General features: G+C 39.1%; 1 protein-coding gene across 1 annotated transcript in view; it reads left to right on the top strand.

The window, feature by feature from the left end:
* The window catches only part of RYR3 (ryanodine receptor 3), a 464873-nt gene that overhangs the window by 210729 nt on the left and 235332 nt on the right, over window positions 1–18812 (top strand). The window contains exons 9-12 of the mRNA XM_016160800.2: window positions 1873–1947; window positions 3864–4020; window positions 13830–14003; window positions 17918–18039. Of these exons, the coding sequence (XP_016016286.2) occupies window positions 1873–1947; window positions 3864–4020; window positions 13830–14003; window positions 17918–18039 (528 nt within the window). The remainder of the gene's footprint in view (window positions 1–1872; window positions 1948–3863; window positions 4021–13829; window positions 14004–17917; window positions 18040–18812) is intronic.

Genomic DNA, 18812 nt, shown 5'->3' with positions numbered 1-18812 from the left:
AGAGAGCCCTTCAGCCCTCAGTGAGGAGAGAGAAGCATTAGTGAAAGTCTCAGCACATTTTCCTGCATGGCCAGGAGGTTAGTGCATTATCAGTATTATTCTAGACTTGGCACAGAGGCACTTGGGATGTTGGAGCTTGAAAGTAATATAGAATTTATTTCCTAATGTTTACTAATATTTCCCGACAATGTGTATATTTGAAAGAGATTTAGAATGTCTTTTATAATCCCACCGCCCAGGGGTAACCACTTCGATGTGGTTTTTCATTGTATTTCTGTTCCATTAAATGTTTTCTATGCATGTTTACAAACATCTATATTTAAACAAGATTTGGATTAATCCACAATACATAGTAGTCTGTACATCAGAGGGCATCTTTGTGCATGTCGAATACTAAAAAAAAAATGCATTAAGTTCTCACAACCAGTCTATGATTTAAGTACCCTCATTGGACCAACTTTACAGATAAGAAAACTGAGGCACAGATTTGAAGGGACTTGACCAAAGTCACACAGCTAACAGATTCAAACTCTGTTCTGCCTGACTACTAAGCTCATGTTTCAACTATCTCTTAATTATACTACCTCAGAGAAAAAAAATTACTTTTCCTTTTTAGCTATTACCTCAAAAATCTAGATGAAGGTTCTTTTGGGGCTCAAGTGATTCAAATGCAATATGTACAAAGCTTCTATGGTAGAGAAGGACTTAAATTAGTGAATTTAAATGCAGTTAAATGATCAATCTTGATCTAAGGTCACAAGATTCTCAAGAAGTGTCTAATTCAGTATACCAGTAATCCATGGACCACTCACTATTCATGAGACATGCTCTTAAACTAGAATAGTTTATTTAATTCCTCATAGTCTGTGATATAGGTAAATTGGTTCCTATTATATGAATTAAAAAACAGACTTTGCTAATCAGATAAACATCAAGCAAACTCAAATCAGGGGACATTGTACAGAATGCCTGACCAGTACTCTTCAAAACAAGGGGAGGCTAAGAAATTATAACAGACCACAGAAAACAGGGGAGATATGACAGCTGACTCATTGTGGTATCCTGGATCGGATCCTGGAACAGGAAAAGAATTAATGGAAAAACTGGTGAAATCCAAATAAAGTCCTGAGTTTAGCTTCTAGTGATGTATCAATGTTGCTTTCTTAGTTTTGACAACTCTGCCATGCTAATGTAAGATGATAACCTTAGGGGACACTGAGTGACGGGAGCTTTCTGTACTATCTTTGCAACATTTTTGGAAATCACAAATTATTCCAAAATAAACATTTCATGTAAAAACATGTTAAAAAAATTATCCATATTGCAGGAAGAGAATCAACAGTACAGTAATAAAATCATGAACACTACAGCCACTGAGCATAAAGCTTTGTTCCAAGCTTCCTAGAGCCATGGAAATGAAATCACACTGTACTACAGACATGTTTTAAAAATACAAATACATTTTAAAAGATGTAAAACATTGAGGCATGAGGCGTGTAACCTGAAAGAATTGGAGCGAGCATTCAGTATCTGTTCTGATCATGTGTGACTGGACAGTTTTGACTTCTGATGTGGAAATGGACATGATCTTTTTCGGTATATACCTGATGGTCCATGAGCGTCCATGATACGTATATGACAAGCAGTTGCTTCACCTTTAGTACTTTTTTCCCAAGAGAGAGAGAGAGACAGAGAGACAGAGACAGAGACATGGGTGAAGCGTGGCTCCCTTTGACTCTTGCTTTTCATTTTGCTGACTCCATGAGGGCTTAGAAAACACAGTGGAGTCTGAGCAGCCTCTGCAGGGAGCTGTTCCCTGCCTGGTGCTGATCATTGTCACACACACGAGCTAATCTCTCCCTCTGCTCATAGGAGGATATTCTATGAAGCAGGAGGAGCTGGGACACGAGCCAGATCTCTCTGGAGAGTGGAACCCCTTCGGATAAGGTAATGGAGGGTCCGGGTAATGCTCTTTTCAAGGTTATTTTCTGTTCCGGTGCAGTTTATTCTCTTAAGTATTTCATTTGTTCCATATCACCTGGCAAACTCTCAAAAGTTCCTTGGCCCACAGGTAAATTCTGAAATCTCACACACAATTTCTAAGACCACTGTGTTGATTCTGAAGCCAGACGGCTCTGCCGCCCTCAACGCAGCGCCTGACTCCTGATGCCCTTGCAGTATCTGGGTTGCAAAAGGCAAGCTCAGACATGGTTACTGAAAGCCATCACCATTCTTCCCCCATTTTGTTCTTAGATTCGCTAGAACACAGGTAAATCTTCCAACATCAATAGCTTTGTTGACTCCAGAGGACAGTTAGCTTTAAAGGATAGAGTGGCGGTTGTGATGGCATGAGGTAGGGAAGACTAAACATTATTGGAAACATAGCTATGAAGAAACAGTATTTACAAGACCTTGTCAGAAAGAGTTTTTTACCTGGATAGAAGGAGCAGGAGGCTGAGACTTTGGAGCCATAAGCTTGAGTAAAATCATGTGGTCTCTGAACATCAGACTACTGAAAGGGATCCAGTTAAGCTGTGGACCTCTTTTTCGCTGAAAAGAATTGCAAGTAGGATAAAGCTAAACTGCTTGGGATAGGGGAGGAGGGTCAAGTGTTGCCATCTTGCTCTCTGCTCAGTCTCCCTGAGCACATTTTCAAAGTAAAAGTCTTTCATGAAGGGGTGTATGCACCAATGGGGTTCTGAAAATTATCCATTAGAGATCAGAAGAAAATATCACAACTTCTCTTACACACATATATACTTTTAAATTTTTACTGAAAAACTCTGGAGACTGCTGGTTCAAAGAATGCTGGTTTTAAGGAGCACCCACTTATTAAATGACTCGGAGCATTTACATTCTTTTCACAGCTTTTTAAAAAGTCATACTCTTGTTCTTAGGATATTGGCCTATGGTTCTTGCTTAATAGAAATCACAAAAAGTCAAAATAAGTATGTGCGTGTTCTAGTTACAGACATTTATTTCCCAAGTATCTTAAACTAAATATGTAGAATTTAAGCCTTTTAACAATGTAATATAGATTCGTTGGTGCTCCAAAGAGTTGGATGAAGAGGAGAGTTATTTTAAAATTTGGCACATGTATCTCTTTAAACATTTTAATTTAAAAGATAAATGTGTTACAGGTTAGTCAGTGGATAATTTCTCCCTAACACTTAACATAACTTTTGTTGAACGACAGCCTTTTGATGTAAAATCATAAAAAGATTGACTTTCAACATGAGATCTCCCTTATCACAGTCATCTTATCCTGCTTTATTTTTTTTTTTTTCGGATAGAATGTACTGTTGCCTTGTAACATACCCCAATATTTATTTATTCATTTACAGTCGTTTTTTATCTGCCTCTCTGTGGCAAGTGTAAGGTGCATGAATATTTCTACTATCTCTTTTGAAGGTAGGATTCTTGGTGGTAGTAAAATGTTTAAGTTCAGATGGCACATTTGGAAAGGTTTTACTTTCCCAGGATCAAATTTCCCTTAAAATATCAGCTTCCCATTGTTTTTGGAGGTCTTTGTTGTTATTGTTGTTGATGTTTACATTCAGACACTTCAGTAGAGTGAAGGAAAATTTGGGAGCTTGGGACTCCCAGTTATATTAAACTATTGCCCTGCCCCCAAGATCATGTCCCTTATTGGTTCTTAAGGGAAGTCACAAGAGAGTACCCTGCTGATTTGTAAGTGGATAGGAAATCCTACAGCAAACAAGGATACTGGTACTTTGTTCCTCAGGGGATGAACAACAGAAGGGTTATAAATCAGCTAGCATGTACAAGAAAGAACAGGATAAAAATTTAAAAGGGACTTATTTTTGTGTAAATGGAATTTCTTGTCTGTTTCATCTGTGTAGCTGGAGTGGCAGTAACATCAGGTGGGGCCAGGCTTTCCGACTGCGGCACCTCACCACAGGCCACTACCTGGCCCTGACAGAGGACCAAGGCCTTATACTGCAAGACCGGGGAAAGTCAGACACCAAGTCCACAGCCTTCTCTTTCAGGGCATCAAAGGTAAGGTGGAAGGAAGCAGACTTTGACCTTGTTCTAAAAGTGAAAGCTCTGAAACCTTCAGGTAGAACTGTGTTGGAAAAGAAAGTGGGCTGGAACAAAATGGAATTGGAAATTAGACCCACAATAATCATTTTCTTCGTGTATCTTTTGAATTGAGTTCTTAGTGGAATGTGTATCTAAGGTAAAGGTTGCCATCTTAAGAGAGAAAGACTTTAAAGGAAAGTAGAAAGGCCTAGAAAAAAAAAGGATCACAGAAATGGACATTTGTTGCTCAGAAGCTAATGGAAAATATTGTTGTTGTTTAATGCTGGCTAAGTTGTTTTTAATACTTTTAAGTCATATGCTTTACTAATACAAAACGATGATAACATGGAGGCATGAGTATCAGTGCTACATTTGTTTGAATCAAGGAAGTGATTTCTTTCAGATAGATGCAGAGAAGGCGTAATTCTGGACATGACATCTTGCAGTTACTTGTATTATACAAAGTTCTTCACATCTCATCTTTTTCCTAGGTCATCTCTTCTCTCCAGATCCCTTAGCTTTCACCTATCCATCTCCAACCTTCATTAAGATTAGATCCTGTGTCAGTAAGGTTAACCCCAGACATGTAGTTTTGCCATTATATATGTATAATGTAGACACCTATTTTTTTAAAGCTCTATCTTTAACATTCAGTCAGGTTTTGACTCCTCATAAAACATAGCTGTGTCTAGTTGAATAGTCAGAATTGCATAACTTCTGACAGACAGTTGGATGCTCTGTCACTTTAGGATTGTTCTGGAAAGATCATTCAAGCGTTAGAAAGGCTCTGCGCAGACGTATCACGGTTATCAGGGCATCTGCACCCCCTGAGAGGACAGTTCCGCATCTCCTTTGGATGTTTCATTTCCAGTTTCATTCCTCTTTGCTGTTTTCCAGAAATAGATCTTGATTTGTGTTCTCAACACGACTTCAGTAAAGGGTTATTGATGATTCTGTTCATGTAGGACTTGGTGTGAAGCTGACAGCTGCATTTTCTACGGAGCATCTCTACTTCTTGATGAATCAGAGGACAGTCTTTCAGCACTGTCCTGCTTTGAGCAGGGGACTCAGACACCTATATCCCCTCCGTTTATAATCCTATATCTTTTTAGGCAGCAAATCTCTTTGACATATAGATTTTCCCCCCCAAATTGCCCTATATCAAAGTTAGACTCTTTCCACACCATATTTTAACGTTAAAAATGTGAGCTTCCTACCCTGAATTCTCCTCAGATATGACCTTTACTTTCCACTGCTCTTGCAATGGCATGTTGATTCCTTAACTTCATTCTGGTTTGATTTTCTGAGTACATCTCCTTCATGCTACTCTTACTTTTGTTTCTTAACGTTCCCAGCACGAAATGGATTTTAAATTTAAATTTTTATCAATAGAGTAAAATATTGTGGCCTCCAGGAAGTGGTTTAGGGCTATACAACCTGCTAAGAGAATCCGTTAAACAAAGCAAGGAAAAACTCCTTAGAACAGTGACAAGCAAGACATTCTTCCCTAAGAGACAACTTGGACATGGGGTGCCATGGGTAGAGAGCAGGGGTGTGAGAGGGTGGGGAGGAAGTGGAAATCAAGAAATGACTCACCATGGCTGATAACCAAGTACATTCCTTTCTAAGAATGACGGCTTGGCCTTTTGCTTATCTGAGTGCTGTATCCTGGTTTCCTCAGCCCACTCAAGGTGTACTGCCCTGGGACAGAACTGTGACACTGAGGTCTTTAACATTTCAGAAAGGGGCTTATTTTATGACAGAAGAATCAGGTGGCCTTCCAGGAAGCTGACAGGATCCTGTTCCAAGGGGACTCTTCCATTCCATTCCTTTCTTGGCTCAGTGCTGTGCCCTAGTCTTTTGGGAAAGCCAGAAAAGCTCAGAGCACTGTAGAAAGTCCTCATAAGCCTCTTACTTGGCAGCACTTCTGGCCTGTGAGCACATTTTACCTTCAAAAGGCTCATTGCTTATCATCCCAAGTCCCTCCATTTCCACGCACATGGAGGCAAGCAGCTGATGGCTCAAAGTCACCAGAGTACCATGGGGGCTGCCAGCATAGCAGAGCTGGTTGTAAAATTCACCCATGAGTCACATTGTCTTATGCACTTGGCAATGTTACATTTCATTGAAGTCACTATGTTGGAAGTTCCAAGCAACTCCCAGTGCAGCGTTATTCAGGCTACCTACCTTCATTTTAATTTGAAAGGAACTGAAAATAAAATGGCCTAGGCACTGTGGCAGGCCAGGATATGGCTGTATTCCCATCAGAGATCAGGGCTTCCCTGGGACATTGTGTGAGCAGGGCATTTGGCATCTTAACTGGGAAGCTTCACACACACACACACACACACACACACACACAACATGTGGAGAACACACAGTTATGCTATGCACAATACAAACAGCTCTTGGAGAATAATGCCGGAGATTACTTGATTTCTCTGGGTGCCCAGATTCCTCCTTAGTAAATATATTCTTACCTTGCTTGGTGTAGGCTCTCCTTAAACAGACTCTCCAGCATGCTCTGCCTCACTGGGGAATAGTGACATTTCCCTGCAGAAAGAAATCGTGGCTCTGTTTTGCAACAGTGTGAGGACATTGAGCTGTCTTGGCAACTCTTGCCTGTTCCAGATGTTGAGTGATAGAGCAGATGACAGACAATGGCCTGAGATGTTTCAGGAGCTGGGTGGTGATACAAGGGTTGAGGGACTCTGTGGGCAGGCTGGGAGGTGGACATAGTGTGATTTTTTTTGCGCCTTTGTGAATAGGGGTTGGTGGGGGTATTCATCTGATCTTCTCTGTATGTAGGAGATCTAGAAAACAAGAGTCTCCTGGACGAGCACTGTTTAGGCTCATGTGTTCAGAGAGGACACTATATTAGCTGGGCTGTGAGTTATTTGGCAACAATGGGCTTCCCACTCCATGTTTCCTGTCAAATTGCATTACCCTTTGACAGCTATGACTACTAAATTGGGGTTCATAGATCTGCTGCAAGTGCATGTTAACATTCTTAGCAAACTCCTCTTATGAGAAAGATGGCAGGTGCCCCTGTGAATCTTCTACACGTGGATAGAGTAGGGTCGTAACTGAGCCTTAATGAAAGGTGGCCAAGGCCAAGCACCTGCTGTAGTCATTGGCCTGGCCTGGCTCAGATGGAACCAAACAGAGGCCTTTGAGCAAACTATGGGAGACATATAGAATAATGAACAGAATGTGATCTTGGTCAAAGGTTTTTTCCCCTGTCCATCAGTGGATGATTCACATCAGACTGGAGGTCTGGGCTTTCTTGTTGCCTCCAAACTGTACCATCACACTTCATGCCTGTAATCTGGAAGGGGTGTGGTATAAGATAGAGCATGGCTTCCATGTCTCTTAGATCTGGCCTTGACTCTTACCTACTCTCTGTGAGACCTTGAACACAGTTCATTTGAAGTCTGTCATAAATGATTAAGATCTGACCCCTGCCGTCCCTTTAATCATATCTGTTGCCACTCACTCACCATTGCCTTGAGTTTTAGCCTACTAAAAATGTATCAGCCTTTAAACATTATTATTTTTTTCCTCATCACTAAGCTTATACCTGGAATACCTTTTATCCCTCCACATACCTCCATCAGTGAGCTCCTTTTCTTCCTTCCAGACAAATGTCAGGTGTCCCTCATAGGAAGAAAGCTCTTCCATTGTCCTCCAGTAGGGTCATGTTCATGATTCCATTACAGCCATCAGCAGCTCAGGGATAACAAGGACCTCACATACCTCTCTCCTTATTTTGCACCCCAGCACCTAGCACAGCATGTAGCAGGTAGTACATTTGAAAAGTGCTTGGTGAAGGGATACAGAAGTATGGTAATATGTTGAAGTACAGAGTGAAATCCATTTCATTTACACCCCTGTCATCTTCATAAAAGTATTCTGTCATCATTGTATATTCATTTTGCATCATAACACTGTCCCTGTAAACATTCAAGGAGGGAGGTTTATTACTTTGAACAGCTAAGTTAAATTTCCGTGAATCTGATTTCACATCGTCTCCCCATGGTCTTAACATTGTAAGGCTATTCCCCAAGGATTGTCAGATAATGTGATTTAATATTTTCTCTGGCATAGCGATAATGTCTATTTAGATGTCAGATTTCAATACATTTACAACACTGAATTCATTTCAGAGAAGGATGAATTAATGTTAAAGCAAGCCTTGTCACATGTAGCCATTTATTTTATAGTTATATTTAATGAATATACCATAAGTCTTGAATGACTAAGATAGAATCTCAGATTTTGCCTATTTTATTGCATAAGGGCATAGAGCTATCACTGTTCCTCATTAGAGGAAATTTTTCTTCAGTGCATAAAAACACAATTTCATTTAGTCATCCTTTATCAAATATCTACTATGTGCTTAGTACTGTGTTCTTGGTCAAACACGACTACCTGCTTTTTGAAAACTGCCCACTTCTCTCTCTGATGTGTGTCCAAAGCATCCCTGCAGACTGTATCCTTGTGTACCCTTTAACCTCAGTGACCCGAAACAAGGTGGCAGCTGGGCACATGGTGCATCCCTCTATGAAAAGATTGATGCTGATGCGGTGCCGTGTGTGCCAATTTCCTAGCATGCTCTAATTCCTCACCAAGTCATCAGTTGCAGAAAGAGAGGGTATAGAGTAAAGGAGGGAGGGGGTGAAGAGAAAACATGTACCTTAAGATTCAATCAACTAGAGATAGCACTACTTCCTAAAGTTTCATTTTGATAAATCTACAAAGAATTTTAAACATTCGAATTGAAGATTTCCCAAGTCTTTATTATTCAACGTGGACCAAATAAGCTGTCAAGGAACCATGGACTTTGAAATGAAGAAACCTGAATTCTAACTATCTCTGCCATTTGCTGTTTAGCCTTAATGTCCCTTCTTGTAAAAAAAAAAAAAAATGGGGATGAAGAAGCATGTCTTGAAGGATTATTGTAAGGATTCAGTAAGACCAGGAACATGACCTGGGATTCCATTTCCTTATCTGTGAAATGGTGGTAGTGTTGCCTCCCTGAAGGTGATGGTGTGAGGACCAAATGAAGAAGATGAAGGAAAGACCCCAGCATAGTGACTTCTGCTCAGGACTTGCACCTACCCTAACAAGACAGACACATCCGCTCCCTTCACATACTTTAAATGGCTGAGGCATTTCTTGTCAGCCACTCAGCAGACTTGCAACTAACCAGTCTATAGCAATCTCTTGCAGTGTGCAATTTTTAAAGGCCATTTTAAGAGATAATATTCAAGGTCATAAATTCAGAAGGGGGGGCTATATTGGTGGAGAAGTGAACCCAAAGGTGATTTCTCAAGTTTCTCCAGAGATACCTAGACAAGGAGTGGGCTAACCAGAGCTCTCTGGATGGCTTTCTCCAGCATCTGTGAATGGGCCCCATCTTCCCTTATCTACTTTTCTTCTGAAATACTTTTGGGTGCTTAAAGTCTGTTGGAAAGAAACTTTCTTGTCCTTTGTGGACACAGATGGTTTTATTATGTCTAATAACAAATTTAACTCAAATTAATACATGTGAATTAGGACCTATTCTGTCCCATATATTAAGCTAGATACTAACATCATAGCTGGCAACTCACCCATCTCTAGCTTTATTTCTTTTCAATCCATCATTCACATTGCCGCTGGGACAATTATTTTAAGATGCAACTCTTATGTTATCCCTTTGCTTAAAATTTTTAGTGGATTCCATTACCTATACTACCTTTTTTCCAAGAAGTGTTTTGAGAAATAATTCTATAAAAAAGTTTTTAAAGGAAAATGTTACTAAAACAAAGTTCAACAAGTTATTTTGGTTCTTTTTGTTTTTGTTTGCTTTTTACTGTAGGACTCGTAAGAGTCCATGTTATACTATCCTAATGTTCTCTTCGAGTCCTAAAAGAAGATACAGTACTTTTCCATAGTCCTCTCTCCCCACAGAAAGCTTGTTAACATTGTGAGTTTGAGAAACATGAACCGATAGGATGGAGTGCAGAGTGCTTATTCAAATTCCTTTCAGCACGTCCACCACCCTTCTTTCTACACTATGTCCATTTTACCAGCATGCCAGCCTCTTTCATATTCCCCTTCTCTCCTCTCTCTCATGGCCAAGCTCAATCAAGTGTCAGTCTGGAATAAAATTATCCCTAACTGCCCAGGCAGAGTGAGTTGTTCTCTCTTCCAAACTCCAATTGCACCTTAAATAGGAACCATATCACCTTGTTGGTTTGTAAGAATGACTCCTAAAGTTTGTACAAACCCAGAGCCATTTTTTCAGGAAATAATAGCATACATTTTCAATAACTTTTTATCATGCCTTCAAACAACCAAAACACTAACATGAGTAATACTTAACTGTGCTAATGGTAACTAGTCTAAAAATTATGCTCAACTGACAAACGGGCTTTAGATTCACACTTGATTTTGGATTCTGTTCCATTACTTATTAGCTACAGGGCTTTGAGCAAATTGCTCAAACTCTGCAATCCTCATTTTTGTTATCTGTAAAGTAGGAGACATATAAAAAAAAAAACAGGACTATTGAAAGGTTTGGAGAAAATGTTCTGAAAGTGTCATGTATAATACATACCATTTTGTAGGTGCTTGGTTAAAGTCACATAATATTGTCATTGGAAAGTACTTAGCAGAATACTTCATTCAGAGTAAGCACCAGACAAACACTTGTTCCAATTCCCTTTCTTATCCTTCTAGAAACATTAAATCAATCTGGAGATCAGCATCTTAATTATCTAGACCAACTATTTACGTGATAATTATGACGTGGTCACAAGCATTTCCTTCATAAACTCTCAGTGAAGATGAGGATGATTACTATTACCCTTCAACACATTAGGACAAGTAACCTGTTCCTTCTTGGAATCAGTCTATTGCCTAACATAGGGAAGGTTGTGCAGATAAATAGGTAGATGAATCGATGCCCACATACCAGTAAAATGAAAACAGATTATTTGCAACCTATTTTGAGCAGAGCATTGTTTGGAATACAAAGACAAGGAAATCCCAGTCTTGCCCTTGGAGAATTTTCAGTCTTGCAGGGAGTAGGAAATGTACCAACAAAGGATTCCCATCACAGATGGTAAGGAGCCTTGAGGTGAAGGAAAGTGCCATAAGGCCAGAGAAAATGCAAAGGTAAATCTGGGAAGGCTCGATGGATAAGATGTAAAGATGCAAAGATGAGGGAGGAAAATTTCAAGCAGAAAGTTTCATGTCAGTAAAGACCCAGAGGAAGTGAACACTTTATATGTCAAAGCAACATAGTCCAATTTGGTTAGAGCATATAGCACATAAAAACTTAAGAAATGACAATTGTTTTCTGTAGGAACTGGGCAGTTATTGAAGGAGGGTGATTGGATTAGCCCTGTCCTTTAGGAAGATTTCATTTCCAGTAGTAGAGTGGGTACGTCTGGGGCCATAATCAAGTGAAAACAAATAGGGAAGCATTAGCTCATGCTTGAGTCAGAAGGAGATCATCAACCTGCTGTCAGTCAAATCAGGCATCTCTATCCCGGACAGTTCACATCTCCTTAATGATATATTATTGTTGTTTAGGTTTGGGTTGAGTTGGCGTCAATGTAATTTATATGTTTTAGATTTTGTTGTTGCTCCCGTTCTTTTAAATTAGAAGCAGCCACTACAATGGCTGCCATAGGACCTTAGGAGTTGATGCTATTTTGTAAAGGCAAAGGCAGAGACATTTCATTCTATAAACAGTAATGATCCATTTATCTTAGAGACTCTAGAAAAACAGTTCCTAGAATTTAATTTCTTTTGGCACAATCATTTAAATAAATGAAAGGGAAAAAAATAAATGACCATCATAATGATAATTTGGGAACATGCAGTATTTTAACTGAGCTCTTCAAAATCAACATAATTATTTACCTTTAACTGTTATCATGTATATTATTTTTATTTTGCCGTATTGCCTATGGCTAGAAAACAGACTGGAGATGAAAATTTTGATGTGTTTAAGTCTGTTACTGGTCTGGTTGTCTGCAGAATTATGGATTTTCTAAAAACTCAAGTGTACATTATTTTGTAGAATAAATGTAAAGAACATAGAACACTGCCTTGTCCTTTGGCTTTTCTTATAAACCCAGAAATAAGTTTCTTTAGTAATGTTCATTTTGAGAAATAAGTCATATTTAACAATCCAGTCAATGTTTCAACATACATTTAAAATAATATATTGTAAAGTGTTGACATTGCTCAAAATGATTCTGTAAATGTGTGAAAAAATAACTGATTTTGCTTTTATGAAGATTTGAAAGAAAAGAAATAAGAACTGAAATAAAAACATTTGAAAGAAAAAATTACTCCATTATATATATACTTATGCGCGTGCGCGCGTGTGTGTGTGTGTGTGTGTGTGTGTATTCCTTCAGTATATGTTTATTAAGTAACTGATAGGTGCTGGATTCTCTGTATTAGGAATCTAAAATTCATTTAAATCTGGCCCATGCCTTGATTTTTTTTATAGCCTGGCTAAAGGAAAGCATCATATTAAAAAAAGTACATTTACAATTTAAGTTGCTAATTGCTCAGTAGAGGAATGAGACTAAGCTGGGGAAATACAGCAGGAGAGATTAACTCTGCCTTCGCAGAGAAGGTGTCATCTGATCAGGGTATTGAAGGGTGAGTAGAAGTTTAGAGCAGCGGGGAACTGGATTCCTGGTTTAAATCTTGGCCTTTTTACTACTTATTGAGTGACCTTAGGCAAATTACTTATTGCTCTGTACCTTTATTTTCTCCCCGGTGAAACTGGGATAATATTTGCAGCCACAACAGAGACTGCTATGAACAGTTAATACATGTAAAGAACTTAGAACACTACCTTGTCCATAGTAATAACTCAATACATGTGCTACTCTTGTTCTGTCATTAAGCACGAGAGTAAAATTGTCATGAGTAGAGGGAACAGCATGCTACATCTTTTATTCTGCAAAAAAAAAAAAAAAAAATTCAAAATGCTGCCAAGCTAATGGCTTTTACAAATGAGCAATTTAACACAAGATACAGAGAAGAAATGGAAATTGAGTAGAGCCATTCAGAGGCCCTGATTGATGACAAGAAGACAGAGTTGTCGTGCACCATGGATCTACTTCCTGACTCACTCTGACCTTCAAGGGGACACCTGATGCACAGTAATTCCTCTTGCCATACTGGAGAATAAGTTTAGTGACACAGCGGCAATTAAAGAGTGAAACCCATTAACTGCAACACACAACTGAGGCAGCCATAAGAGACTAATATGCCAATTACTATGTTAGACTTAAGGCATAGCGCCCCTACCTACTCAAAGAGTCGCTGTCTGTGCTGATTTCTATAAAAGATATCTAAAAGATAAAGTTCCTGAGTCAGAGCATTTATATAAAATAACAGAAGATACAATTTGCTGAAAATAATTTAATTGGCCACTAAAGGGTTAATTGTTAAGATATCTAAATCAGAATAAGGAAAGTAGAAAATATAATGGAGAATTCTATAAAAAAAAAAAAAAAGAGCCAGCTTTCTTCTTTCCCCCATAGATTTAAATATCACTAAAGCAGCCAAAACTTGAAATCCATTGATTTTACAATTAACAGCAGATAATGGAATCAAGCCTTTCTGAAATCCTGGTTTAGACAGGCACATAATTATTTTGGTAATTGGTTTCCTAGCTTACAAATTCAACATAGGCGATTTGTTTTATATATTCCATTTCTGTTTAATCATACATGCCTACATTTGTTTCATTTTCTGTGAAATAGGAAATCAAGGAGAAATTGGATTCCAGTCACAAGCGAGATATAGAAGGCATGGGAGTTCCAGAAATAAAGTATGGAGATTCTGTCTGCTTTGTCCAGCATATAGCCAGTGGTCTGTGGGTGACCTACAAAGCACAGGATGCCAAGACACCCCGCCTTGGACCTCTGAAAAGAAAGGTGAGGGGTTGGAAAGGCTTTTCAGAATTGTTTTACACTGAGTTGGAAGAACTTGGCAAGAGAACTTACTGTAAGAATCAGGTAGATATGATATCTGTTTAGTTACTCTTCCTAAGAGTTATTCTGTGGTGGATTGTACATCTTAATTTGGTTACTTTGACTTCATATTTAGTTCAAGAAAAAAAAAGTTAAATGGATGGCAAATCTGTAAGGAGGGGGTAGAATTTGTTCAATGTACTCTAAAACCTGCACTAAATGACTTGGTGGTACGCTCTTTGGGGATTAACCACATCATTGCTCCCTCCATTTAAGTGGATAATTGAGTTACTGTGCCATTTTCATAATACAGAGACTAAATAGAATCTCTACAGAGAAAAAGCAGATTGCATGATAACAAGCCCACAGGAACCAACATGCAGAAAGATGAGATATTGTGGAATGATACTGTCTCCACAGAGATTATATCCACATTTGAGTTGTTAGTCACAGCTTGCTACAATGGGAAACTGACTTGGATACACACAGCGTCTTTTTACCAGAAAGTCAATAAGAGTGTTTCTTTTGATAAGAACCAAGAAAACAGGTGCCCAAAACATAATGCTTTTTTTTTCTGGGAAAATTCTTATAGAACACAGGTTTAGGTAGTGAAGGAGCCCCAAAATAAGGTTCAAGGAGGCATTGTACACTGCAGATTGTCAGCCTAATGTGGAGATGATGCAAAGTTCCCAGGAATGCTGGTGATTAGTTGTAAGAAAGGAGGTTGGGAGCAAACCATAAGGGCAATAGTTTACTTTTGTGTAAAGTAAAACAAAGCAGTAAAATATTCATAAAGGGAAAAATAAAATTAGAGGAGGTCGAAAAGAGAATAAATAAGAGGCAACACAGACTGGCTTGTAGGAGCCCAATACTTCCTCTGCAAACAATTATAAAGACTGGATACAATATAAAAAAAACACACACACAAGATTTCAACAACCTTCAGGGCACCCAGGACATGAGTGTTAAAGATCCCAAATAGAATGTAATTGCACTAAGTGAGTTCCACCTTAGTCACCATTTCCCCTCCGCATATTTGCTGAGTTGCAGTACCAAGGAATGGGGTTTTTTATCAGCTTCCCTGGGCTGGAGAGACAGATTAGAGACAAAGTCAGTCAAGTTTTCCATGACTGAAGGGACGAAGATTCCAGAGTGGAGGAAACTGTAGAAACATGAACCCGAAATTCTGTATGCAGTGCGCCCTAGATCTTAACCTGACCGTGCATGAGGTGCAAAGCTAAGATAGCAAACTAAGTGACAGCTATGAGGAAGAAGAGCAAAGCCCAGATGTGGACAGTGTGACAGTACTAGGGAGACAGGTTGGGGTTGAAGGTCCCTCAAGTTGGAATGACTATTGAAAATACAGTAGGCTTTCAATTAAATCCCAGAAGGACTATACTCCAGAAGTAAGAACTACTCCCTGGAAATAAGGGCAGATTAAAAACAAATGCCAGAAACACATCATGGACCCTACCAGTCTATTGGAAGAAAAGTAATCTACAGAGTATGATAATATTATCAGGAGCCTCTACAACTTTTCATACCTACTTAGGTATTGATAACATTTAAAGATAGTGGAGTTTGTAGGTCATGGCTATAACTCTGGGTGGGAGGCGACATAAAAAACCCTGTCAACTGAGAGAGATCCCAGTTCCTGATGTTGATTTATTGTGTCTGTAGTCCTTAGATCCACTTAACTGCTGGAATGTGCATTTGAATTTGGGCGAGGGGCAGGTACTTTTCAAAACTCTAAATGGTGTTGTGATGTTCATAGCCCTTGACAGGGTTGCCTTTCCCCATTTCGTGAGGAGCAGTTTCAGTTCCCCTCTGAAGATACAGAGGATGTCCAAATCTATGTTAAGCATTTTATGAAACAGAGGGACCTGGAAAAACCAATGAGAACAGATACAGTGAAAAACCTGATGAATAGTAACTCATCTTGAGGGAAGTATCCTCTTTTCCATTCATATCTCAGGTTTCTCTCTGCTATTGGGCTATAGAATTTCTCCAAGAGAAAAAGGACCTTAAGAACTGGGCCGCAGCGATCAGTAGGGCACATAACAACTGCATTTTCTTTTCTTTTTCTTTTTTTTTATTATGGTATCATTGGTTAACGAAATTCAGTAAAGTGCAGCTGTACATTTTAACAATAAGGTATATATATGTACATACATATTTACACGGTGTGTTCACCTCCCATAGTTATGTTTCTTTCTGTCACTACATATTTGACCCCTTTTACCCCATCTCCCCCTTCCCCTCTCCCCCTACCCTCTGGTAACCACTAGTTTATTGTCCGTGTGCATGAGTCTCTGTTTGTTTGAACAACTGCATTTTCTAACAGCTGCATTTTCCCTCATTTCTCATTACTTTCTTATTTGGCTGGCCAGTTTGAATGTGCTATCCAAACAAGCAAAATCTAAGACTTTGGGTCTTTAGGGACCAGAAAGCTGGGACTGAAGCCAAATTAAACCTAATGGCAATGTATTGCCAAATCTGAATGCAGCATTGTTAACTAGTTGCTGGAAAGTTATGGCAAAGTAATACTTTGAAATGGTGACTCCAGCGGTAAGGACATCCTTCGCTAACACTTAAGCTGTAGTGTATAAGTGAGATGCAAAATCTTTTTTCAAAAAGGAACAAACTTTTCAGGCCAGTATTTTACTTCCTATATGAATTAATTATGAATGGCTTATGAAGGACATACTTTCAGAAGAAGAAAAAAGGAAAAGATTTGCACATATAAAGGAAAATAAGTTGTTTCTTTGTACTAAAATGAGAAAAAACAAAAATTCTTATTCTAAAGATATTTTCTAAAGCTATATGTTTTCTTTGACATATAGACAGACTGACCATCACCCCCACACTCAGTCACCAAGGACCTACAAATGGTCTCCCTTCATTTACTCACACCAAAAGGAAACTGTTCGGGAACTTGAATCAAGATTTGCTCCTGACTTGAACTAGAGTAAACCATCCCAGTTAATATCTGCACATACGTTATCTTTTAAGGGGAAAAACTACTGACTTCCATACCAAAAGCTGCTAGCCCCACCCCAAAATTGTATCATGTCATTGGAGATCAGTAAGTACACTTAGCTTCTAGATAATTGATCTGATATCAGTAATATACTGCCCTTTATAAGAAACATACATTGAGCACCTCTTATATTCTAGGAAACATGCTCAATGATTTCCATATAAATCATCTAATCTTCCAAACACCCTCTAAGAATAAGTCCATTTGCAGATGGTGCAGTCTGAAGCAAAGAGAGGTTAAGTAACTTGCCCAAGGTCACACAGCTGGGAAGTACACAGCAGGACTAGAAGTCAAGTTGCTGATACTAGAGCCTATGCTTTCAAATTTTCTAGCCTCATTGAGAAGCAAACTACCATCTTGAGCCGCTAACCCAGTGTAGCTGACCTGCAGGAGAGAAACCCATGCCTGCTCCCATTGGAGGTTTTTGCTTTAACATGTCTTTCTTCTTCCTCAATTTATCTCTGAAGGCAAAGGCTCTAACAAAATGGTTTTTTTCCATCGCCTAGAGTAAGGCTTTGTGTTCACTTTAAGAGAAAAATCTATTATACAGTGTGTTTTCATCTTTTAAAATGACCATCTAGGCCCAAGAAATTTATTGTAACTCATACCACAGTGGCACATAAAATTTTATTTTCATCAAAGCATCGTGTCTCAAGAATGATTCATATGTCAGTAATAGGGCATGTGGGCAAAATAATTGTTAATGTCCCATTTTCAAAGAGGACCCAGGGGAACTTTGTTGGGGAGGAGTACAAGGGTTGAGGGAAACTGCAAGAATTGTCGACTGCCTGGCCATGGAGTAATGCGTAACCTGGACCTGATGTGCTTTGCTCTGTAGGTCATACTCCATCAGGAAGGCCACATGGATGATGGGTTAACACTGCAGAGATGCCAGCATGAGGAGTCCCAGGCTGCTCGGATCATCCGGAACACAACCGCCTTATTCAGCCAGTTTATAAGGTATGTAAGTTCCTTCCCTTTCTCTACTGTTAGTTTCTACCCTGTGGCCTTCCAGTTCCACCTACCCACTCCCTTTTAAGAAAATTATTAAACACCAGCAAAGAGTTTTACCAGAGAGAGCTTGGGACTGAATTCTATTTCCCACATAGATGACCTTCTACCACCCTCTCTCTCTGCCCACAAATGCCCAAGCCCCATTGGTTATTCACGTTGGTGTCATGAATACCCAAGGTCTTCTCATGAAAATTAAGTGAAGAGGGCTGGAGAGCTTTAAGTCCCTTTCGTATTAGTGTATGAAAAAGGAAGAGAGAAAAGAAATAGGTCCACATCATTTAGAATTGTTGCTATGGTTTTCATCCAAGTAAATTTGTATTGGAAGCCCTGAGTTACCCAACTATGGCTGAGACTTAGGTGGTAAAAGTAACCAAACTGCCTGCTTGGTTCATAAATCCCCCAACCCCCACCCCTGCCTTAGTAGTGCTGCCAATACAGAACTCTGTGGATCGCGTTCACCAATTGCCATGAGGAATGGATTCTGTTGAAAACAGTTCAGTGTTCCAAGCTATCTCTCTCTTGGAGAAAAACATGTCTGTCTAAAGCCAAAACGTTTAAATTTCTTGTATGAATTTGCATAAAATGAGAAAAATATTTTTTCTTTTACTTTTCTTCCTGTTGAAACACTGTGATCCAAGGAATGCATATTAGTTAATAAATAAGTTAAGGTGCTGTTGCAGTTCAGGATAAACTTGTATTTTTCTTTAAAGTAATATTAT

This window comes from Rousettus aegyptiacus, unplaced genomic scaffold (assembly GCF_014176215.1).
Source record: "Rousettus aegyptiacus isolate mRouAeg1 unplaced genomic scaffold, mRouAeg1.p scaffold_m13_p_3, whole genome shotgun sequence".
In the NCBI taxonomy this organism is placed as follows: Eukaryota; Metazoa; Chordata; class Mammalia; order Chiroptera; family Pteropodidae; genus Rousettus; species Rousettus aegyptiacus.
Note: the sequence above shows the minus strand (reverse complement) of the source record. Positions and strands in the feature narration are given on the sequence as shown.